The sequence below is a fragment of the Petromyzon marinus genome, chromosome 66 (genome assembly GCF_048934315.1).
Source record: "Petromyzon marinus isolate PM22_M1 ecotype Great Lakes invasive population chromosome 66, UKy_Petmar_22M1.pri1.0, whole genome shotgun sequence".
NCBI lineage: Eukaryota > Metazoa > Chordata > Hyperoartia > Petromyzontiformes > Petromyzontidae > Petromyzon > Petromyzon marinus.
The window spans coordinates 10,742,262-10,762,811 of record NC_133732.1 but is presented as its reverse complement, the minus strand read 5'-3'; the positions used below and the strand labels follow the sequence as shown (position 1 = coordinate 10,762,811).

General features: G+C 51.3%; 1 protein-coding gene across 2 annotated transcripts; it reads right to left on the bottom strand.

Moving 5' to 3' along the window:
• Positions 1-1,416: 1,416 nt before the first annotated feature.
• Positions 1,417-18,655, bottom strand: LOC116956583 (uncharacterized). Of its 2 annotated transcripts, none has more exons than XM_076054650.1 (5): positions 18,049-18,655; positions 14,879-15,091; positions 12,561-12,760; positions 10,141-10,848; positions 1,417-5,342 (listed from the first exon to the last, which is right to left on the bottom strand). In XM_076054650.1, the coding sequence occupies exons 1-5, from the start codon at positions 18,170-18,172 to the stop codon at positions 4,914-4,916; spliced, it is 1,674 nt and encodes a 557-aa protein (XP_075910765.1). In that variant the 5' UTR covers positions 18,173-18,655; the 3' UTR covers positions 1,417-4,913. The 2 variants fall into 2 exon arrangements, with proteins under 2 accessions (XP_075910765.1, XP_075910766.1); XM_076054651.1 differs by having other exon boundaries at positions 18,055-18,655.
• Positions 18,656-20,550: the final 1,895 nt, after the last annotated feature.

Genomic DNA, 20,550 nt, shown 5'->3' with positions numbered 1-20,550 from the left:
TGATCACCCCCGTGAAGCCTCACAAACAAGAGCCATGAGTAGCGAGGAGCAGCACCTTTGAAGGCCGCCACGGCACACGAGGGGGGTGGGTGGCCAGCATCAAGCACGGCCGCCTTTGTCTCCCCAGTGGCGATGTTTTTACTACACACCACCGCTACACCAGGTACTCATTTTAGGCTGAGCCCACCTAGGGTGAGGAGGCTCGGGACCGATTGTTACAGATGACCGCGATCACCGGCGTTGGTGGCAGTGAGTGCAGCGTGCTACCACCCCACTGCCCCCCCCCATATGATACAAAGATCCCTCCTCTATAGCCCTTAACAGACTGTTGGGGGCAAATACCGTTATCGAGCAGCACCTACAAGATAATTAATTCTCACAAGCCTCGCAATGCCTTTGCTACGCACTAAAACAAGAGTCTACAATCAGCGCGATGCAGAGGCTCACGGTTCAGAATCCAGCGGCCGCCCTGGACAATCCTTCGGTGTGGGTGTTTGACCTTGAGATTACTACAACTACTAATACTTCTGCTGCTGCAGCAGCAGTACTGCTACCGTGCGCGAGATAGCATGCGTTGTCAGGGTCGGGGTCAAACCCACGACCTCCTGCATACCAGGCAAGGCAGTCAATATCTAGCCACCATGGTGCCCCTAACCGAGGGGAAAGCGGTGCTCTGCGGATGGAATTGAATGTTAATTGAGAGCAGTGTAAATATCGGCTAAAGTGACCCAAAGTGTCTTGCCCAGAGAAGCCGAGGATTTAACGAAGACGGTAAAAGGAATTACCCTTGTCGGCCAAGGCTGTGATTTCATTGCATCGCGTTCTATATGTATGTTGAATTTCTTTCACACCGCACGTAGCTAACCGTTGCTGTGAGATGCCGGATGATGATGTATGTACATTAAACGTCTTTCACACCGCACGTAGCCAACCGTTGTTGTGAGATGACGGATGATGTATGTACATTAAACTTCTTTCACACTGCACGTAGCCAACCGTTGCTGTGAGATGCCGGATGATGATGTATGTACATTAAGCTTCTTTCACACCGCACGTAGCTAACCATTGCTGTGAGATCCCGGATGATGATGTATGCACATTAAGCTTCTTTCACACCACACGTAGCTAAACCTTGCTGTGAGATGCCGGATGATGATGTATGTACATTAAACGTCTTTCACACCGCACGTAGCTAACCATTGCTGTGAGATCCCGGATGATGATGTATGCACATTAAGCTTCTTTCACACCACACGTAGCTAACCCTTGCTGTGAGATGCCGGATGATGATGTATGTACATTAAACTTCTTTCACACCGCACGTAGCTAACCGTTGCTGTGAGATGCCGGATGATGATGTATGTACATTAAACTTCTTTCACATTGCACGTAGCCAACCATTGCCAATGGGAGGTGTGGGATGTTTGTACGTTTAATTTTTTTTGCACCGAAAATAGGCAACCGTTGCTAATGGGAGGTGCCTTCTTGAGCATTGATGCACGCTCCACGCGTTGTGCAGGATTTCTTTAACTTGGTTTTGTGCTTTCTTTGTGTGCATGCTGGGTGAACTCCACACAGATGGATAGAGTCCTGACCGTCTTGGTGTTGTGTGGCGCCGATTGTGAATCGTGTTTGCCGGCATCTCGGGCAAAATGTGAAAAGTTACACCGCAAAAATAGCGATGCTCAAATGCGCTCCCCCTATAACTACTAACAACCTTGCAGGACCCTCATGAAAACAGTCTTGAGACTCATCTACGCTTGCCTGGGTTAACAAGCAGAGTAATAATCATAATGCTTAAACAAATATTCACTGCTTTATTGGTCTTAGCGTCACACTCCACAGGAGGTGAATTACTCTGCTAGCTGGTAAAGTTCTCGTACAGGGCATGTCGCGCATTGCCAACGCTTGTACCTCAGCAATAAATGCTTGGGTCTGATTCCTGACTCGGGCATATTTCTGTAAGTTCTCCCCCTGTTCTGCAGTGAGAGTGAGTGGAGTTTGTCTGATCTCTCCCTGTTCTACAGAGTGAGTGGAGTTTGTATGATCTCCTTCTGTTATACAGTGAGTGTGAGTGGAGTTTGTATGATCTCCTGGACCAGCAGGAGTCTCCTGTCGTAGCCATAGCAGGCAGGGCTATGGCCTCTGAGTGAAAGCAGACAACCTCCGCTACCGTACGGTTGGGTCCCAAATTCTGGAATGTTCCTTTTCAGATCGTCCTGGTCACAAGCAACAACAAAAAAAGACTTGGCTATAGGCGTACAGAATGTCAGCTCTTCAGCCCCCTTCTAATACGTGAGAATGTTAGATCGCTCACTCAGCTGGTCATATACATGTGGTATAAAAGACAAAGACTCCCCCCCCCCCATGTACCCTCAATGGACTGTTGGGGCAAGCGACGTTCGCGAGTAGCACCTATGAAGACCCGACCATCAGGCGTCAACGTACCAGGGAACCGTGTATCTCCTGTAGTACCCTCGCAGACCACCAGGGGGCGCCTCTCTCATATAGTATCCTCAAGGTCTCCCCTGGAGTATCCTGGCAGAGGTCCGCGGATCCCTGGTCTCTCGGAACGCAAGCGTGGCGACGGATTGTACCTGGTGAATCGAGGTGTCCATACTCGTCTAGCAGAAGTTCTCTGCTTGATATAGACCCCTACAACTAAACAATTTTTTATTTTTTTATCAGTTCAGGGCCACTGAGCTGCTCTGTTGCTCTTTTTCAAAAGCGACCTATCACAGATGAAAGCTCAACGAAGCAGCTCATCGCGTGGAAAAATACAGCAGCCAAATACTCTAAAACGATGGATTGTTGATTCTAAATGTCGTCAGACTGAACCCACGACCTCCTGTATACCAGACATGGTAGTGAACATCTAGCCACCGTGGCACCCCTATCCTAACTTCCCCGTGTCTCAACTCGAGTATCGGAGTTTCGGCAAAGGCTTACATTCAACTGAACTGACGCTACTTTTTAGGAAGTCGTAAAGTCGTTTGGTACTCTGGTCCCTGTTTTTTGTATTTTTACAGTTTTTGAAAGCTATAGCCAAAGGACTTAACCAGCTCTCCCCTCATTCTAAGACATCATTAGAATTCGCACTGCTCGCTCACGATTGTCTTACAGTAATGGGCGGAAAAACCAAAGTAACGAGACAGCCATGTGGTTCGAATTCAGTAGGAAACAAAAAAAAAACCTCAATATCGCGAGAGCCGCGACGCAAAGCAGCGAGTACGAGATGGCGGTCCTCGATAAACGACGTCACAAAGCGGTCTCTTAAACGACCACACGGCACCTCCTGAGCACGCAGGTTGCTGGATCCCCCTGGTCTATGGCACCTAAGGTAACACTCCACAAATATGGGTGTACGTTTGTACGTTAGAGTTCTTTCGCACCGCCAGTACGTAGCCAACCGTGCTAATCGGAGGTGCGGGGAAACGACAGCAAACTAAACACAACAAGCAGTTCTAAAGAAATAAGTTTGTCAACCTAGGTGATATAAAAGTGTATAGCTCCAGTGGTTTCCTAATATCGGAAGGAAGAGACCCAAAGAGATCCCGAGACTTGTATAGGATCATAGAAACCCATCCTCATACGGATATTTGCTGAACTTCTTTCGCACCGCCATACGTAGCCAACCCTGCTAATCGGAGGTGCGGGGGGAAGGACAACAAACTAAACAATACATCACAGTGTCAGGCAGTATAGCCAGGTAGCTCAACATCATCATCAGCCATGTTCAAGCCACTGCTGGATGACAGCCTCCCCAAGCTGCACACTATTTTTTGTTCTGCCCAAATCATACAATCGCACAGCGAGGGTGATTTTAAAGTCTGTTATAAAACAAACTAAGCTAAAATATGCCTAAGGGTACTGCCACTGGGATTTTATCATAAAAAACACACACGGGAGAGCAACGCGGGAGAGGGGGGTGGTGGAGTGATTGGATTTCCTTTGAAGGAATCAGCGTTCATGTGCGTGTGTTGAACTTCTTTCGCACCACCGTACGCTTGCCAACCGTACGAATCGAAGGTGGCAGGGGGACAACAAAACAAACACGGAGCGAGACGCACAAACTCCAAACATACAGCAACAGGTATCAAGAGTCGGGATGGAACCCAAGACCTCCTGCATACCAGGCGAGGTAGTTAACATCATCTACCTAACCACCGCGGGGCCCAAAGCCAACACGGAAATGGCGCCGATGGAGGAGACGCCCGAGACCCCCACGCCACGTCGGAGCTCGCGACATCGCCGTGCCCGTGCCGGACCCGCTGCCCGGGTGTGCAAGGTCATTGCGTGCCCAACGCGCGCGGGGAGATTCAAACTCGCGATGGCAGTTGCCGACGAGAGCTCCGCGCGGCCGTTCCACCGCCACGTGTGAACGACTTCGCTCCGCCGATGAGCCCACGGTTTTTCTACAGAGTGCTGCGATAGGAGCCAGCGCCAGACGGCAGCCCTGGCCTGTTGGTCACTCGAGCGATTCGATCATAATAAACCAAACAGCTCAGCAGATGATTTCCCATCCTTCGCATGGGCAAGGGCCCTTCCCCTCTTGTTAAGACATGGGGCTCCTACGACTATATTCTACACGTCCCGTCCGCCCCACAGCCTTCTGGGGAGTGCGTCATTTCAGCAGCACTGGTTCGTCATGAAACAAAACTTCGCACCGATTTTGAGACCAAATGTCTCATCAGCAGTCAGCCTCACTAGAAACCAATGCTGGCAAACTGCCCAGATGTTTATAGGCTAGGACCATCTTCTGAGCTCTTTCGGTGAAGTCACGTAGAATGGAGATAAAATAATAAAAAAGAATAATAATAACAGAATAAAATTCTCACGACGTTTCGGCCACAACACAAGTAGCCTTCCTCAGGTGAAGAAACAGGACTGTCCGGCACGGCCCGTTGCCGTGATCACGGCGGCGACTCCACCGTCGTTGCCGGCGTTACCACGGCGGCGGGCTCTGTGTCGGCCGTGCCGTCACCGGCGGGCACGGCGTCATCGTCGGCACGGGCGGCGTGCGTGAGCCGGTGCCTGTCCAGCGTGGCGGCCTGCGCGAAGGAGCGGCCGCACTCCCCGCACTCGTGCCGGCGCTCATGGACGGCCGTGGCCCCGCCGGCAGCGGCAGCGGCGGCGGCGGCGGCGGCGGCGGCGGCGTGCCGGCGCTCGTGGGCGCGCAGGTTGGAGAGCTGGGCGAAGGCGCGGCCGCAGTCGGCGCAGGCGTGCGGCCGCTCCCCTGTGTGCGTGCGCTCGTGCTTGCGCAGCGTGGACATGAGGGTGAACGCGCGGCCGCAGCGCTCGCACACGTGCGGGCGCTCGTGCGTGTGCGTGCGCAGGTGGACCTGTCCGTGGGTGGGGGGCAGGAGGAGGAGGGGGGGGCAGGGGGGGAAGGCAGAGGGGGCGGCGGGGGGCAGGGGGGGGCGCTGTTGAACCTTCCCTTCTCTGCCCCCCCCCCTCCCTCCGCCCCTCACCAACTCACACGAACTCCGGTCATCCTCGCAGCAGCAGCAGCAGCAGCGGCTTTTGGCGAACCATTGAACAAACACGGTCACCGCATCATCGCACGCTTTCAGATGCTATATACACTACACTATACACTACACTATACACTACACTATACACTATACACAACATTATACATGACACTTTACACAACTGTACACTACATTATACACTATATTATACACTACACTATACACTACACTACTATACACTACACTATACACTACACTATACACTACACTATACTATACACTACACTATACACTACACTACTATACACTACACTATACACTACACTACTATACACTACACAACTATACACTACACTATACACTACACTATACACTACACTATACACAACATTATACACTACACTTTACATGACTGTACACTACATTATACACTATATTATACATTACACAATATATATACTACATTATACACTACACTATACACAACTATACACATTATACACGGCACTATACACTGCTATATACTACACTATACACGACTATACACTACACTATACGAAACACTACACTATACACTACACTAGACTATACACATAAAACACTAGATTATACTCTACACTGTACACTACAATCCTATACAATACATTACACACTTCACTAAGCACTACAATCCTATACACTACACTACTATACTATAAACTATGCTAGACACAACTATACACTACACTACTATATACTGCACTATACACAACACTCCTATATACTACTCTAATGTACACTACATTATACACTACACTATACTATAATATATACTGCTATACACCACTATACATTACACTTTTGGCTTACCGTCGAACGAAGACGGTCACCGCATTGCGCACTTTAGTTGCGCTTATACGGCCGTCTGGAACGCTCTTCCGAAGTCACCAGGAGCTATGCACTTTTAAATCATCATCTAGATTGACAACCTAATTTCTTCTTAACTTCAGAACTGCTTCTTGTTGTTTTTGTGTTTAGTTTGTTGTCCTTTCCCCACACCTTTGATTAGCATGGTTGTCTACCATGCTAATCAACACACATACACAGAAACTCACAGAGACACAACACACACAACAACCGTCATTCTCCACTAAGTGATAGTGACGTCACCATGGCGCTTGTGCCAGGCTATGTGCACATTAAGGCCACGTGAAGTGTCGAACACCTGCTTGCAGGAGGTCACAGGATGAGATCAAGGTGCCATATGACTGGCCGATGCACCACCTGTGCCCCCTACTGTGGCAACTTATTGTGTTTTAGCCACCTCCCACTCTGCTCACTGATGTGAGCGTCGCTCCTTTGTCTCTGTTGTTGCTCGAGGGCGACTGCCTGCAACTGTCCAGTAGAATCGTCCTTCACGAGCCTCCTCCACAGAGGCCGATCTTGACACTGCTGATACCAGTCATTGGTAAGTCCACTCAGCTCCATATCATCTCATGCCACATCACTCCATCTCTTCTCTAGCCCATGCTGCGGCCATTTAGCCCCCTCTATCTGGCCAAACAAAAGCTGTTTGGGCATGCGGTGGCTGGGCATGCGGGCTACATGACCCAGCCAACGCAGCCTTGCCTGCCGGACGAGCTCACCGATGGGACTGTGTTATTATCTTTCAAGGATTTGTGAGCTCCTCACACAATCCACTCTGGTTAAACCCAGGATGGAACGTAGGCAGGCCAGCCTGAATGTTCATAACCAGCGAAGATGTTCCATTAGGGGGGTCCATATTTCACAAGCATAGAGAAGGGAGGGCATTACCGTGGCCGAGAAGACCAGAAGCTTTGTATGGAGCGAAATACCAAGTAGCTTCCACACAGCATTATGCAGCCTATGAAAACATAATGCTGGTCGACTGATTCAGAGTGAGACCTCTGCTGTCAAACCGGAACTGGTCATAAGCACACTGCCCAGATACGGGAACGTCTCCACTCTCTCCACAACTGCCCCGCCAATAGAGTTGTGGGGGTGAAGTGTCTGATGGTACAAAATACCCAGGCAGGTGCTTAGTTTCAGTGGGGCTGATGGTAAGGCCCCACCTCTTAGTGACACACTCCAGGTTCAGCAGCAGTGCCTCCAACTCCTCCTCTGAGTGAGCAGATCATCGGCATCCATTACATAATTGAACAATAGGGAGCCATCCCTTGACCCCACCCAGGTATCAATAAACCTCCCATTGTATCAGTACCAAATGGAAATTCCACCGGTACAGCCATCGAAGGCTTCACGAACTACGTGGTCAAAATAGATGTTAAATAATGTGGGAGCCAGAAGACATACCTGTCGCACCGCAAGGTGAACAGGGATTGGCTCCAATTCCCAGCCATGTAGTTTTACCGGGCCTGCTCACCATCGTGAAGATCCTTAATGATTGTAAGCAGTCAGGGACTCCGAAAGCACGAAGAACAATCTAGAGTCCAGGCCTACCAATGGTATCATAGCCCTTGACCAGAAAATATGGCATCTGTGTAGGAATGCCCTTTCCTGAATCCACATTGGGGCTCCGCAAGCCTCTGCTCAGCGTGCCTGGCAAGGCGATGTTGAATGATTCTTGCCAGGACCTTTCCCAGCACACTGAGGAGGGAGATGCCCCTGTAGTTGTTAAAGTCGGTGCAGTCCCCCTTCTTAAAGAGGAGGACCACCAGGGCATCCTTCCAATCCTGCGGAACCCGTCCCGTGGTCCAGACTGTTATTATGTCATGTAGGGCAGTCTGCGCACAAGCGCCACGCTCCATCAGCATTTTGCTTGGGAAATCATCTCTGCCAGGCGCTTTTCCTGGTCTAAGACTCTGTATTGCCTTTTGTACTTCTTCAAAAGATGGTACCTCAGCCAGCCACTCACAGGGGGTGAATAGTTATTCAAATATTTGAGGCACCGCAGCCTTAGCAGGGTCATCCCCACTTTACTCCATGATGGTTTTCCAGGCTGAGGGATGTCCCCTGCCCCAAGATCTCACAGAAATTATAATCAATTCTGCAAACCTGTTCCTGGGGGCCGGAGATCGGTTCACTTTTCTTTCCCCTAATGATGGTGATAGGTGTGGCGCTGAAAGTAACTTTTTTTATGGAGTTTGAGTTATTTGTGATCACAAGCTACTGAGGCAGACTCAATCTCCTCAGCAACCCATGACCACCACCCACCCTTGCAGTGCCTCACTGCTCTCCGAACCTCCGAGCGGTCAGCCTCCTCATCCTCTGACGTGGGATGCTGTAGACGGTGAGAGTATGCCTGTTGCTTTTTCTCAGCCAGCCTGAACACCTCCTCCGTCAGCCTGGGTCTCTGGGGAGGTCTGGACCGTGTACCCAGAGAAGCCATTGCAGTTGCACAGTCCTAAACCTCGTCCATTTCCCCTCGGCATCAGGCGGAGTGGGGGACGATGCAACTTGGGGTCCAAGCAGATGTTCTTGCTTGGACCCGATCTGCATCCATGATGTTGTGTGGATGCACCGATGCCGATGGGCTGCACAAAAGTCGAGCAGCCACCTACCATTGTTATTGAGCTGATCTGGCCCATGCCTTCCAATCACTCCAGACCAGGTGTCAGCATCATGATCAACTCGGGTATTAAAGTCATCCAACAGGATGACTCTATCCCGAGGGGCCACTTTAGCGAGCACCTGTGACAGGAGGTCATAGAAGGTATCCGACTCATCGGTATTGCCTGCATCCCTCCACTGATGTTCATCTTTGGTGGGGGCATAAATAACCACGACCACCACTCCTCACATCCCATTGGGGCTTACAGCTTCCCACACCTGACCACCATGCTCCCACACCCCCTTCATTCTTTCATTTCTGCCCCAAGTAGAGGACTGTTCACCCCTCATGGTGGCAGGAGCCAGAGCCGGTCCACCGGACCTCCTGAGTACCACAGAGATCCAAGCCGTACCGGTCCAGCTCCAAAAAGAGGAGTGGCAGCCTCTCCTCCGCAGTGAGCGTTCGGACATCCCACGTGGCCACCCGCAGTGGCTTTTTGTTGTTTCGGGAGGAACCCCGAGGGTAAGGATTCAGTCTCCTGGCTCTGCCAAATGGGGTTTGGCCAGGAGACGTCATAGACGCCTGTCCCCTCGGGGCCTCCGACACTCCACAAATACAAAGATCCCCCGTACAGCCTTAAAAGACTGTAGGGGCAAGTGCTGTTAGCGACCACCTATGAAGGCCAGAACGGTACACGAGGGGGTGGGTGGCCAGCACCACGCCCGCCGACACTCCACACACGCATGCACACACGCACACCACACATACACGCACACCACTACACACGCATGCACACACACACACCACAATACACGCATGCGCACTACCACACATGCACACCACCACACACCACATACGCACATCACACACGCACACCACCACACACGCACGCACACCACCACACACGCACGCACACCACCACACAAGCCCGCACACACCACACACGTACACCACCACACACGCCCGCACACACACACCACGCATGCACACCACCACAACACCACCACACACGCACACCACCACTCACGTCCGCACACACACCGCACGCATGCACACCACCACACCATACATGCACACCACCACTCACGTCCGCACACACACACCACGCACGCACACCACCGCACAAGCACACCACAGCGGGTCCCGCTACCTCACCTTGAGGTTGGAGAGCTTGGAGAAGCCCTTGCCGCACTCGGGGCAGGCGTGCGGCCGCTCGCCCGTGTGCGTGCGCCAGTGCTCGCGCAGGTTGCACAGCTGCGAGAAGGAGCGGCCGCACTGCTCGCAGGCGTGCGGGCGCTCGCCCGTGTGCGTGCGCCGGTGCTTGTCGAGCGTGGCCAGGCGCATGAACCCGTCGCCGCAGCGCTCGCACACGAAGGGCCGCTGGGCCGCGTGGGCCGCCCCTCGGTGGGCCCGCAGCGCCTCCGCCCGCGAGAACTCCTCGCCGCACTCGGCGCAGGCGTGGGGCCTCCCGCCGGGCGGGTGGGCGCTGCGCTCGTGCCGCTCCAGCGCGGGCACCTGCGCGAAGGTGCGGTCGCACGCCCGGCAGGCGTGCGGCCGTCGGCGGCGGCCGTCGGCGTCGGCGGCGACGGCGGCGTGCCGGCGCTGGTGCTTGCGCAGGGCGGCGAGCTCGGCGAAGGCGCGGCCGCACTCGGCGCACGGGTGCGGCAGGGCGCCCGCGTGCGACAGGCGGTGCAGCTTGAGGCCGTAGCCGCGGGAGAAGGCGCGGCCGCAGTCGGCGCAGGCGAAGGGCCGCTCGCCGGTGTGCGCGCTGCGGTGCTTGAGCAGCGTGGACGGGTGGGAGAAGGAGCGCCCGCAGTCGGCGCACGTGTGGGGGTGGTCGCTCAGGTGCGTGCGCAGGTGCACCTGGCGCACGCGCCCACCGGGTTTAGCCATCGCGGCACGCCCCATCGCGGCACCGTCGCTCCACGTGGAGCTTTTGCTTTGCTTTTACATGAAACAACAACAACCGCCATTCGCCACTAAGTGGCGGTGACGTCACCACGACGCTTGTGCCAGGCCATGTGCACGTTGAGGCCACGTGAAGTGTCGAACGCCCGCTGGCAGGAGGTCACGGGGCAGACCCAGGTGCCACGGGTCGACTGACTGAGATTACTGGCTGATACACCACCTGTGCCTCCTACTATGCCAACTTGCTGTGCTTTAGCCACCCGGCGCTCCGCTCGTTGTTGTGAGTGTCGCTCCTCCACCCTCCGTTGTTGTTGGAGGGCGACTGCCTCCAACTGCCCAGTAGCATCCTTCACGAGCCTCCTCCACAGAGGCCGATCTTGACACCGCTGGTACCGGTCATCGGCAAGTCCACTCAGCTCAACATCCTCCTGTACCACATCACTCCGTCTCTTCTCTAGCCCGTGCCGTGCCCGTTTAGCAGAGCGACAGACCAAGTAGCTTCCACACAGCGTTACACAACCGATTAAAAGATAATGCCATTAGACTGATTCAGAGTGAGACCTCTGCTGTCAAACCGGAGCTGGTCATGAGCACACTGCCCAGATATGGGAAACTCTCCACTCTCTTCAAAACTGGTACAAAATACCCAGGCAGGTGCTTACTTTTGGTGGGGCTGATAGCAAGGCCCCACCTCTTAGTGGCAAGCTCCAGGTTCAGCAGCAGCAGCGCCTCCAACTGCTCCTCTGAGTGAGCCGCAATTACCAGGTCGTCGGCATACATAACGTTGTTGACCAATAGGGAGCCATCCCTTGACCGGACCCGGGCATCGATCAGCCTCCCATTGTATCTGTACCAGATGGAAATTCCTCCGGTACAGCTACTGAAGGCTTCACGAACTACGTGGTCGAAATAGATGTTAAATAATGTGGGAACCAGAGGACATCCCTGTCGCACCCCAAGGGAAACAGGGAATATCTCCGACTCCCGGTCATGTAGTTTTACCCAACCCCACTCACCATCATGAAGGTCCTTAATGATCGTGAGCAGAGGGTCAGGGACTCTGAAAGCACGAAGAACAACCCAGAGCCCAGGACTACTAATGGTATCATAGACCTTAACCTTGTTGGTCCTGCATCTGTGCAGGACCGCGGAACCTCTCCTCAGCTTCTCTGGCAAGGCGATGTTGAATAATCCTTGCCAGGACCTTTCCCGGCACACTAAGGAGTGAGATGCCCCAGTAGTTGTTACAGTCTGTGCGGTCCCCCTTCTTAAAGAGGGGGACCACCAGGGCATCCTGTCCAGTGGTCCAGACATATAACAGAGTTACTGGCACAAGCAATCATCTTCTCTTAGTGATATATAGGGCACCGCGGTGGCTATACGATGTTAACTACTTCGCCTGGTATACAGGACGTCAGGGGTTTGATTCTGACCCTGACGCTTGTTGTAAATTTGGAGTTTGCATGCCTGGGTCTCTGTGTGTGTACCATACGTTGAATTTATTTTGCACCGTACCTATCCAAGCGTGATAATCGGAGGTACAATGCGGAACTTGACAGTTTGCAGTGGTTTGTGGATAGTTTTGTTCGTGTGCCTGTCGTGCCCACGTGTCTACGGTGTTTGTTGTGAGGAGGGAGAGAGACGCGCGGACGCATTGGCCGTGGCACCTTGAGGCTGAAGAGCATGAGGAAGGACTCCCCGCAGTGCACGCAGGTATGGGGGGACTCCTCCTCCTCCACATGCTCCTCCTCGTCGTCGTCGCCCCCCGCGCCCCCTGCACCGTGCAGGGGGCCGTCCTCGCTCGCGCGCAGGGCCCTCCACCTTCTCCTGCTCCTCGTCCGCTGCTGTGGCCACTCGCTGCTCGCTTCTGTGGAAGTGGGGGTGGGGGGGTGGTTGTACACGAGGAGGAGGAGGGTGGGGTAAAAGTGTGGGTTCTCCCGCCTATTCAAAGATGTCTGGTCAGCGTGGAAGCGGTACCACGGTGGCGAGGAAATGTTAACTACCTTGCCTGGTGTGCAGGAGGTCGTTGGTTCGATCCCGACCCTGACACCTGTTGTATATTTGGAGTTTGTGTATCTCTCTGCCTCTCTCCCCGTGATGATGAGGTGGAGGAGGACGACGCAGGTGGCGCAGTGAATAGTGAATCTGCAACTGCGCGTTGTCACCGTTGCTTTAGATCCGCGTTGCTAAACGATGCCTGCTGCATTTCCGTTTACCGAAAGTAACAGTCCTGTACTGGACATCAGTGAAAAAGAGCTTGGTAGCTCATCGGATTCCTCCAATATAAATACATTTTATGATTCTGTGTGCATGTTGGGGGATGGACAAATGAACAAGAAATGAGTTTCCAATTTAGCGTAGTGGTCTGGTGTATAGAAGTGTAGTGCACAGTGTGTATTGTTGTATATAGTGTAGTATGTATTGTAGTGTGTAGTGGGTCATCCTCAATTTTGCCCCATGATTTTTTCTGAGCTGAGAGATTTCCCCTCCCCCAAGGCCTCACAGACATCCTCAGTAAATCTGCAAACCTGTTCCTGGGGGTCGGAGATCTATCACCGTTCTTTCCCCTGAAGATGGTGATAGGTGTGGCGCTGCAAGTCACTTTTTTGATGGAATAAAAGAGTATATTGTGATCGCGAGCGACTGTGGCAGACTCCCATCTCCTTAGAAACCAGCGACCACCACCTATCCTTGCAGCGCCGCACGGCTCTCCAAACCTCCGAACAAAGGCTGCGGTAAGCCTCCTCATTCTCCAGTGTGGGATGCTGTAGAAGGTGAGAGTGGGCCTGCCGCTTTTTCCCAGCCAGCTGGAACACCTCGCCTGTCAGTCAGGGTCTCTGGGCAAGTTTGAGATGTGTACCCAAAGCAGCCATTGCAGCTGCATGAGCCACAGTCCTAAACCTCACCCATTTCCCCTCGGCATCAGGAGGAGGGGGGGGGCGATGCCAACCCCAGCTGCATGCGATGATGAAATTCTCGCTTGCAACTTTCATTAGCTGAGACCAGGCCTCAATGGGTTTGAATGAGGTCCCAGACGGACAGGTGACAAGTCAATGGTTAGCGGGCAGATCAGCTCCACTGTAGGTCCTGGTGTCAAGGACATGGGCTCACTACCGCTGTTCCGTCACTATATAGTCTAGCAGATGTTCTTGCTTGGACCCGGGTTTGCATCCATGATGTTGTGTGGATGCGCCAATGCTGGAAATGCGTGTTCGTAATTACAAGCCCATGGGCTGCACAGAAGTCTATCGGCCTCCTACCGTTGTTATTGAGCTGATCTGGCCGATGCCTTCCAATCATTCCAGACCAGGTGCCAGCATCATGACCAACTCGGGCATTAAAGTCACCCAACAAGATGACTCTATCCCAAGGGACCACTTTAGCTAGCACCTGTGACAGGAGGTGATAGAAGGCATCTGACTCATCGGCCTTGCCTGCATCCCTCCACTGATGTTCATCTTTGAGGGGGGGCATAAGCAACCACCACCATTCTTCACCTCCCATTGATGAAGAGGCGAGCCCACAGTAGCCTGGGGCTTACAGTTTCCCACACCTCACATCCACGCTCCCACGCCCCCTTCATTCTTTTGTTCAGAAGAAGAGCCACTCGCTGTTGTTTAACATTATCCTGCCCCGAGTGGAGGACTGTCCACCCCTCATGGTGGCAGGAGCCAGAGCCGGTACACCAGACCTGCTGAATGCGACAAAGATCCAGGCGGTACCGGTCCAGCTCCCGACAGATGAGTGGAAGCCTTTCCTCCACAGTGAGCGTTCGCAAATTCCACGTGGCCACTCGCAGTGGCTTTTTGCCATGTCTGGAGGAACCCTGAGGGTGTGGGTTCAGTCTCCTGGCTCCGCCAAATGGAGTTTGGCCATGAGACGTCATAGACGCCTGTCCCCCCCCAAACCCCCCCCACGGGGCATCTTGCACAAGCTTAGTTTGATTTTTCCCCACGTAGTTTAGTGGTAATGAGAGTTCGCCGACCTTGTCCCCCATCGTCGTCTTCGTCGTCGTCACCGCCGGCGTCGCTTTCCCGCAGCTCCACCTCCACCTCGGCAGTGCTTGGAGGGAGTCCCGCCCCCTCCTCCTCCCCCTCGTCCTCCTCATCCCCTTCCCCCTCATCCCCCTCGGGCTCCCACTCCTCCCCCGCGCTTTCCAGCTTGCCCCTCACCCCCATGCCAACCTCTCCTCCATCACCTGGGATGGGCGGCAGGGTCAGGGAGCAGAATTGAGCTTATGCAGGGTGCTTAAAAAAACGTTAACAATATCGTTTTTTAAAAGGAAAATCAATGGATAATGCTACACAGTAACATGACCACAAATGTAATGTTAATAGCTTCAAAAAGTTAAAAGTCTCCACTTGTTCGCCATCAGTGTCAACAACGCGTGCCTGGAATCTTCTCCAGGTGGTCTCCAGAGCCCAGAGGCATATTTCTTGTGGTATTGTTTAAAATTTTTTGAAGCACCCTGTATGTATATATACAGTGGTACCTTGGAGATCGAACACCCCAGAACTCAAACAATTCGGTGATCCAACAACATTTTCGACCATTTTTTGCCCCGGACATCGAACAAAAATTCGGAGGTCGAACAACTGGAAAGAACCGGTTTGGGCCGAGACGCGTAACCAGGGCGACCGAGACGCGTATTCAGGGCAACCGAGACGTGTAACCAGGGCGACCGAGACACGTAACCATGGCGACCGAGACGCGTAACCAGGGCGACCGAGACAAAGGCGAATGACCCAGTTTATGCGTAGCTCTCTCGTCCTTTATCACTGTGAAGTTCCCGCCCCCCAATACGACTCCTCTCATCCAGCCCATGGACCAACAGGTAATTTACAACTTAAAAAAAAAACTCTACACGAAAGCCCTTTTTCAAAGGTGGCAAAATGGGCTGAGTTACACAATTTTGTCGAAAATATCATCCAGATAAGGCGGTAGCCAGCAGTGGCAGGCGATGTTTATAATGATAATGCATTGAGTAATTTCAGAAACATCTTAAAACGGAGGCAGAAACAATTCTCTCTTGATCAGTTTTTAGTAAAACGGCCCTCAAGTGACTCACAGTTAGTGCTCGACAAAAGGCACAGAAAGAACCCCAGAAGGGCAGTTACCCAACGTGTTTATGGAGAGGGACTCCCCTTCCAAGCAACACTGACACTTCCTCCTCCCCTCCTCACCACCTTCCACTCAAGCCATCCACTCTCCTTACTACAGGTAAAGCGAAGTTCAATGTTCATTTATTATATTAATTATAACTGTGTTTCTTGTTTTTGTATGCTTTTATGTACTGTATTTTAATATTGTAAACTTTGTGTAAAAATGGCCAATAATAGGAGCATCCTTGGGTGGGGAACCAATTCATGCCATTTCCATTCATTCTTATGGGGAAAATTGATTCGGTGTTCGAACAATTCCGTGTTCGAACACCGATTTGGAACGAATTAAGTTCAATCTCCGAGGTACCACTATGTTATTTTAGTTTATATTTATGTAAGCGGTGCCACTGTGGTTGTGATGTTATCTTCATAATAAAGGAGTGTTTCTTTGGGTTAGATCGAATAAAAATAAATGTCGTTAACCCCAACACCACCACCACCACCCGACACAGACACAATTCGATAAGGAAAATGTTGCAGTGGGTTTGCTCTCCGACATGCAACCGGTTAGTGCTGAACTGGTAACTACTGGGCACATTTTGTTAACGTGACCAACCTTCATCAATCTTGATTTGAAGCTTTCGTGATTGCAGGCATCGATCCCAACACAAGCGGCTGCCATCAGGCATGGTCGCCTGCTGACAGCAACCATGTCTGATGACGACCGCTTGTGTTGCGATAGAAACGTCGTGATTTGTTTCATTTTATTTCTAACTACGTGACTTTACCGAAAGAACCAAAGAGTAAACCTTCATCAGTTGTCTGTCAGGTGGTGGCGCGGGTTAACGACAAGCATTTATATTTGTTGGATCTAACATAACAAAACCTTTATGAATAACGTTAGTTGCGAAAGCCTCCGTCTTAAATTGATGTTAACTTCCTCGCCTGGTGTGCAGGAGGTCGTGGGTTCGATTCCCGACCCTGACGACGCCTACTGCTGCTGTATATTTGGAGTTTGCGTGTCGCTCACTCATCATCATCACGGTGGCTAGGAGATGTTAACTACCTTGCCTGGTGTGCAGGAGGTCGTGGGTTCGACCCAGACCCTGAAGATGCCTGCTTCTGTGTATTTGGAGTTTGCGTCTCTCTCTTATCATCATCATCACGGTGGCTAGGAGATGTTAACTACCTTGCCTGGTGTGCAGGAGGTCGTGAGTTCGACCCGGACCGTGAGAATCCCTGCTGCTGTAGATTTGGAGTCTGTGTCTCTCTGTGGTCGCATTAAATTTTTCTCCGGGTCCTCCGGTTCCCCCCCCCACCCCGACATTTATAATGAACGTCATGCGTTTATAGTTATTTAGCTGCTGCTATTAATTCCCACGATGATGATAAGCGGCCACTTGGTTGAGGCGCTATCATTTGTGATGGCCAGCGTCGCTTCTGAACAAGAGCCACCACATAGCTCAGTGGGCCCTAAACCTGGTAAAATTAAAATAGCTTCAAGTTTAGTTTAACTACCTCGCCTGGTATGCAGAAGATAGTGACTTTGATTCTGACCCTTGACGATGCCTGCTGCTGTATATTTGGAGTCTGCGTGTTCACTCTTCTCGTGGTGGTCGCGTGGATTTCTCCCCGGGTCTACCGGTTTGGCACCGACACCACGCGTTTAGAGTATGTGGCCGCTGCTATACATTTCCACGTGATAAGCCACTTGGTTGAGCTGCTATCGTGCAATAACCAGCGTGAAAAAGAAGCTACATCGCAGCTCAGTGATGCCTTACACCTGATAAAAAAAATAAGATCATATGGTGGTCAGTGGGTGATTGAGCGGAGAGTGGGTGGATGAGTGGGCGAGTGACCATCTGGCTGGTATAAATGTCCAGGTGATAAGCACTTGGCTGAGCTGCCATAGTTTGCGATAGCCAGCGTCGCTTCTGAAAGAGAAGCTTGCATAGCGGCTCAGCGGAGGCCTTACACCTCGTAAGGTATAAAAAACATAAGTTTCGTTTTTAGCTCAACCACCACTACACCGCCACCGCCACCAATCGCTCACCCGCACCAGGGTCACTGCAGGCGAAGTCCACCGCTGGTGACGTCTCCGCCACCTCCTCCACGCTTTCCTCTTTGACCCTCAGCTCCTGCGGGGTTGCGCTCGGGTGCCGCCGGTCCATCGCCATGGCGACACGAGGAGGAGGAGCAGGAGCAGCAGGAGGAGTAACCACGGCAACGTCGAACGCCTGCGATGGTTGTAGTTGGTTTTGGTTGTGGTTGTCGTTGGTAGTGGTTGTAGTTGTGGTTGTCGTTGGTAGTGGTTGTCGTTGGTAGTGGTTGTAGTTGTGGTTGTCGTTGGTAGTGGTTGTCGTTGGTAGTGGTTGTAGTTGTGGTTGTCGTTGGTAGTGGTTGTAGTTGGTAGTGGTTGTAGTTGGTAGTGGTTGTAGTTGTGGTTGTAGTTGGTAGTGGTTGTAGTTGTGGTTGTAGTTGGTAGTGGTTGTAGTTGGTAGTGGTTGTAGTTGGTAGTGGTTGTAGTTGTGGTTGTAGTTGTGGTTGTAGTTGGGAGTGGTTGTAGTTGGTAATGGTTGTAGTTGGTAGTGGTTGTAGTTGTGGTTGTCGTTGGTAGTGGTTGTCGTTGTGGTTGAAGTTGGTAGTGGTTGTAGTTGTGGTTGTCGTTGGTAGTGCTTGTTGTTGTGGTTGTAGTTGGTAGTGGTTGTAGTTGGACGTGGTTGTAGTTGGTAGTGGTTGTCGTTGTGGTTGTCGTTGGTAGTGCTTGTTGTTGTGGTTGTAGTTGAGAGTGGTTGTAGTTGGTAGTGGTTGTAGTTGGTAGTGGTTGTCGTTGGTAGTGGTTGTTATTGTGGTTGTAGTTGAGAGGGGTTCTTGTTGTATTTGGTAGTGGTTGTTGTTGTGGTTGTAGTTGGTAGTGGTTGTTGTTGTGGTTGTATTTGGTAGTGGTTGTTGTGGTTGTAGTTGGTAGTGCTTGTTGTTGTGGTTGTATTTGGTAGTGGTTGTTGTTGTGGTTGTAGTTGGTAGTGCTTGTTGTTGTGGTTGTATTTGGTAGTGGTTGTTGTTGTGGTTGTATTTGGTAGTGGTTGTTGTTGTGGTTGTAGTTGGTAGTGCTTGTTGTTGTGGTTGTATTTGGTAGTGGTTGTTGTTGTGGTTGTATTTGGTAGTGGTTGTTGTTGTGGTTGTAGTTGGTAGTGCTTGTTGTTGTGGTTGTATTTGGTAGTGGTTGTTGTTGTGGTTGTATTTGGTAGTGGTTGTTGTTGTGGTTGTAGTTGGTAGTGCTTGTTATCTCTATGGTTGACTGTCGTTATTGTCTTTGTGGCTGGTGTTGTCTCTGTTGTCAATGTGGTTGTTGTCTATGTGGTTGTTGTTGTCTCTGTGGTTGTTGTCTCTGTGGTTGTTGTCTCTGTGGTTGTCAATGTGGTTGTCTCTGTGGTTGTTGTCGATGTAGTTGTTGTCTATTTAGTGGTGGTTGTTGTCTGTGGTAGTTGTCTATGTAGTGGTGGTTGTTGTTTATGTGGTGGTTGTTGTTTATGTTGTTGTGGTTGTCTATGTAGTGGTGATTGTTGTCTGTGGTTGTTTATGTAGTGGTGGTTGTCTATGTAGCGGTGGTTGTTGTCTATGTAGTGGTGGTTGTTGTTGTCTATGTGGTTGTTGTCTATATAGTGGTTGTCGTCTATGTGGTGGTGGTTGTTGTCTATGTAGCTTTGGTTGTCTATGTAGTGGTGGTTGTTGTCTATGTTGTTGTTGTTGTCTATGTGGTGGTTGTTGTCTATGTAGTGCTGGCTGTTGTCTATGTAGTGGTGATTGTTGTCTGTGGTTGTTGTTGTCTATGTAGTGGTGGTTGTTGTCTGTGATGGTGGTTGTTGTCTATGTGGTGTTTGATGTCTATGTGCTTGTTGTTGTTGTCTATGTAGTGGTGGTGGTTGTTGTTGTCTATGTGGTAGTGGTTGTTGTTGTCTATGTAGTGGTGGTTGTTGTCTATGTGGTGGTGGTTGTTGTTGTTTATGTAGTGTTGGTGGTGGTTGTTGTCTATGTGGTGGTGGTTGTTGTAGTCTAAGTGGTTGTTGTTGTCTAAGTGGTGGTGGTTGTTGTCTATGTGGTGGTTGTTGTATATGTGGTGGTTGTTGTTGTCTATGTGGTTGTCTATGTGGTTGTTGTTGTCTATGTGGTAGTTGTTGTTGTCTATGTGGTGATGCTTGTTGTTGTGTAAGTGGTGGTGGTTGTTGTTGTTGTCTATGTGGTGGTGGTTGTTGTTGTCTATGTGGTGGTGGTTGTTGTCTATGTGGTGGTGGTTGTTGTTGTCTATGTGGTGGTGGTTGTCTATGTGGTAGTGGTTGTCTATGTGGTGGTGGTTGTTGTTGTCTATGTGGTGGTGGTAGTTGTTGTCTATGTGTTTGTTGTCTATGTGGTGGTGGTTGTTGTCTATGTGGTTGTTGTTGTCTATGTGGTGGTGGTTGTTGTCTATGTGGTGGTGGTTGTTGTCTATGTGGTGGTGGTTGTTGTCTATGTGGTGATGGTGGTTGTTGTTGCCTATGTGGTGGTGGTTGTTGTCTAT

What these genes read in the sequence shown, in the direction of transcription:
- LOC116956583 (XM_076054650.1), bottom strand. Translation starts at nt 18,172, where the DNA reads ATGGCGATGGACCGGCGGCACCCGAGCGCAACCCCGCAGGAGCTGAGG. An exon ending in CTGCAGTGACCCTGGTGCGG is followed by an intron (nt 15,092 to 18,048) that starts GTGAGCGATTGG and finishes CGCCCATCCCAG; the next exon opens with GTGATGGAGGAGAGGTTGGC. An exon ending in CCAAGCTCTCCAACCTCAAG is followed by an intron (nt 5,343 to 10,140) that starts GTGAGGTAGCGG and finishes ACCCACGGACAG; the next exon opens with GTCCACCTGCGCACGCACAC.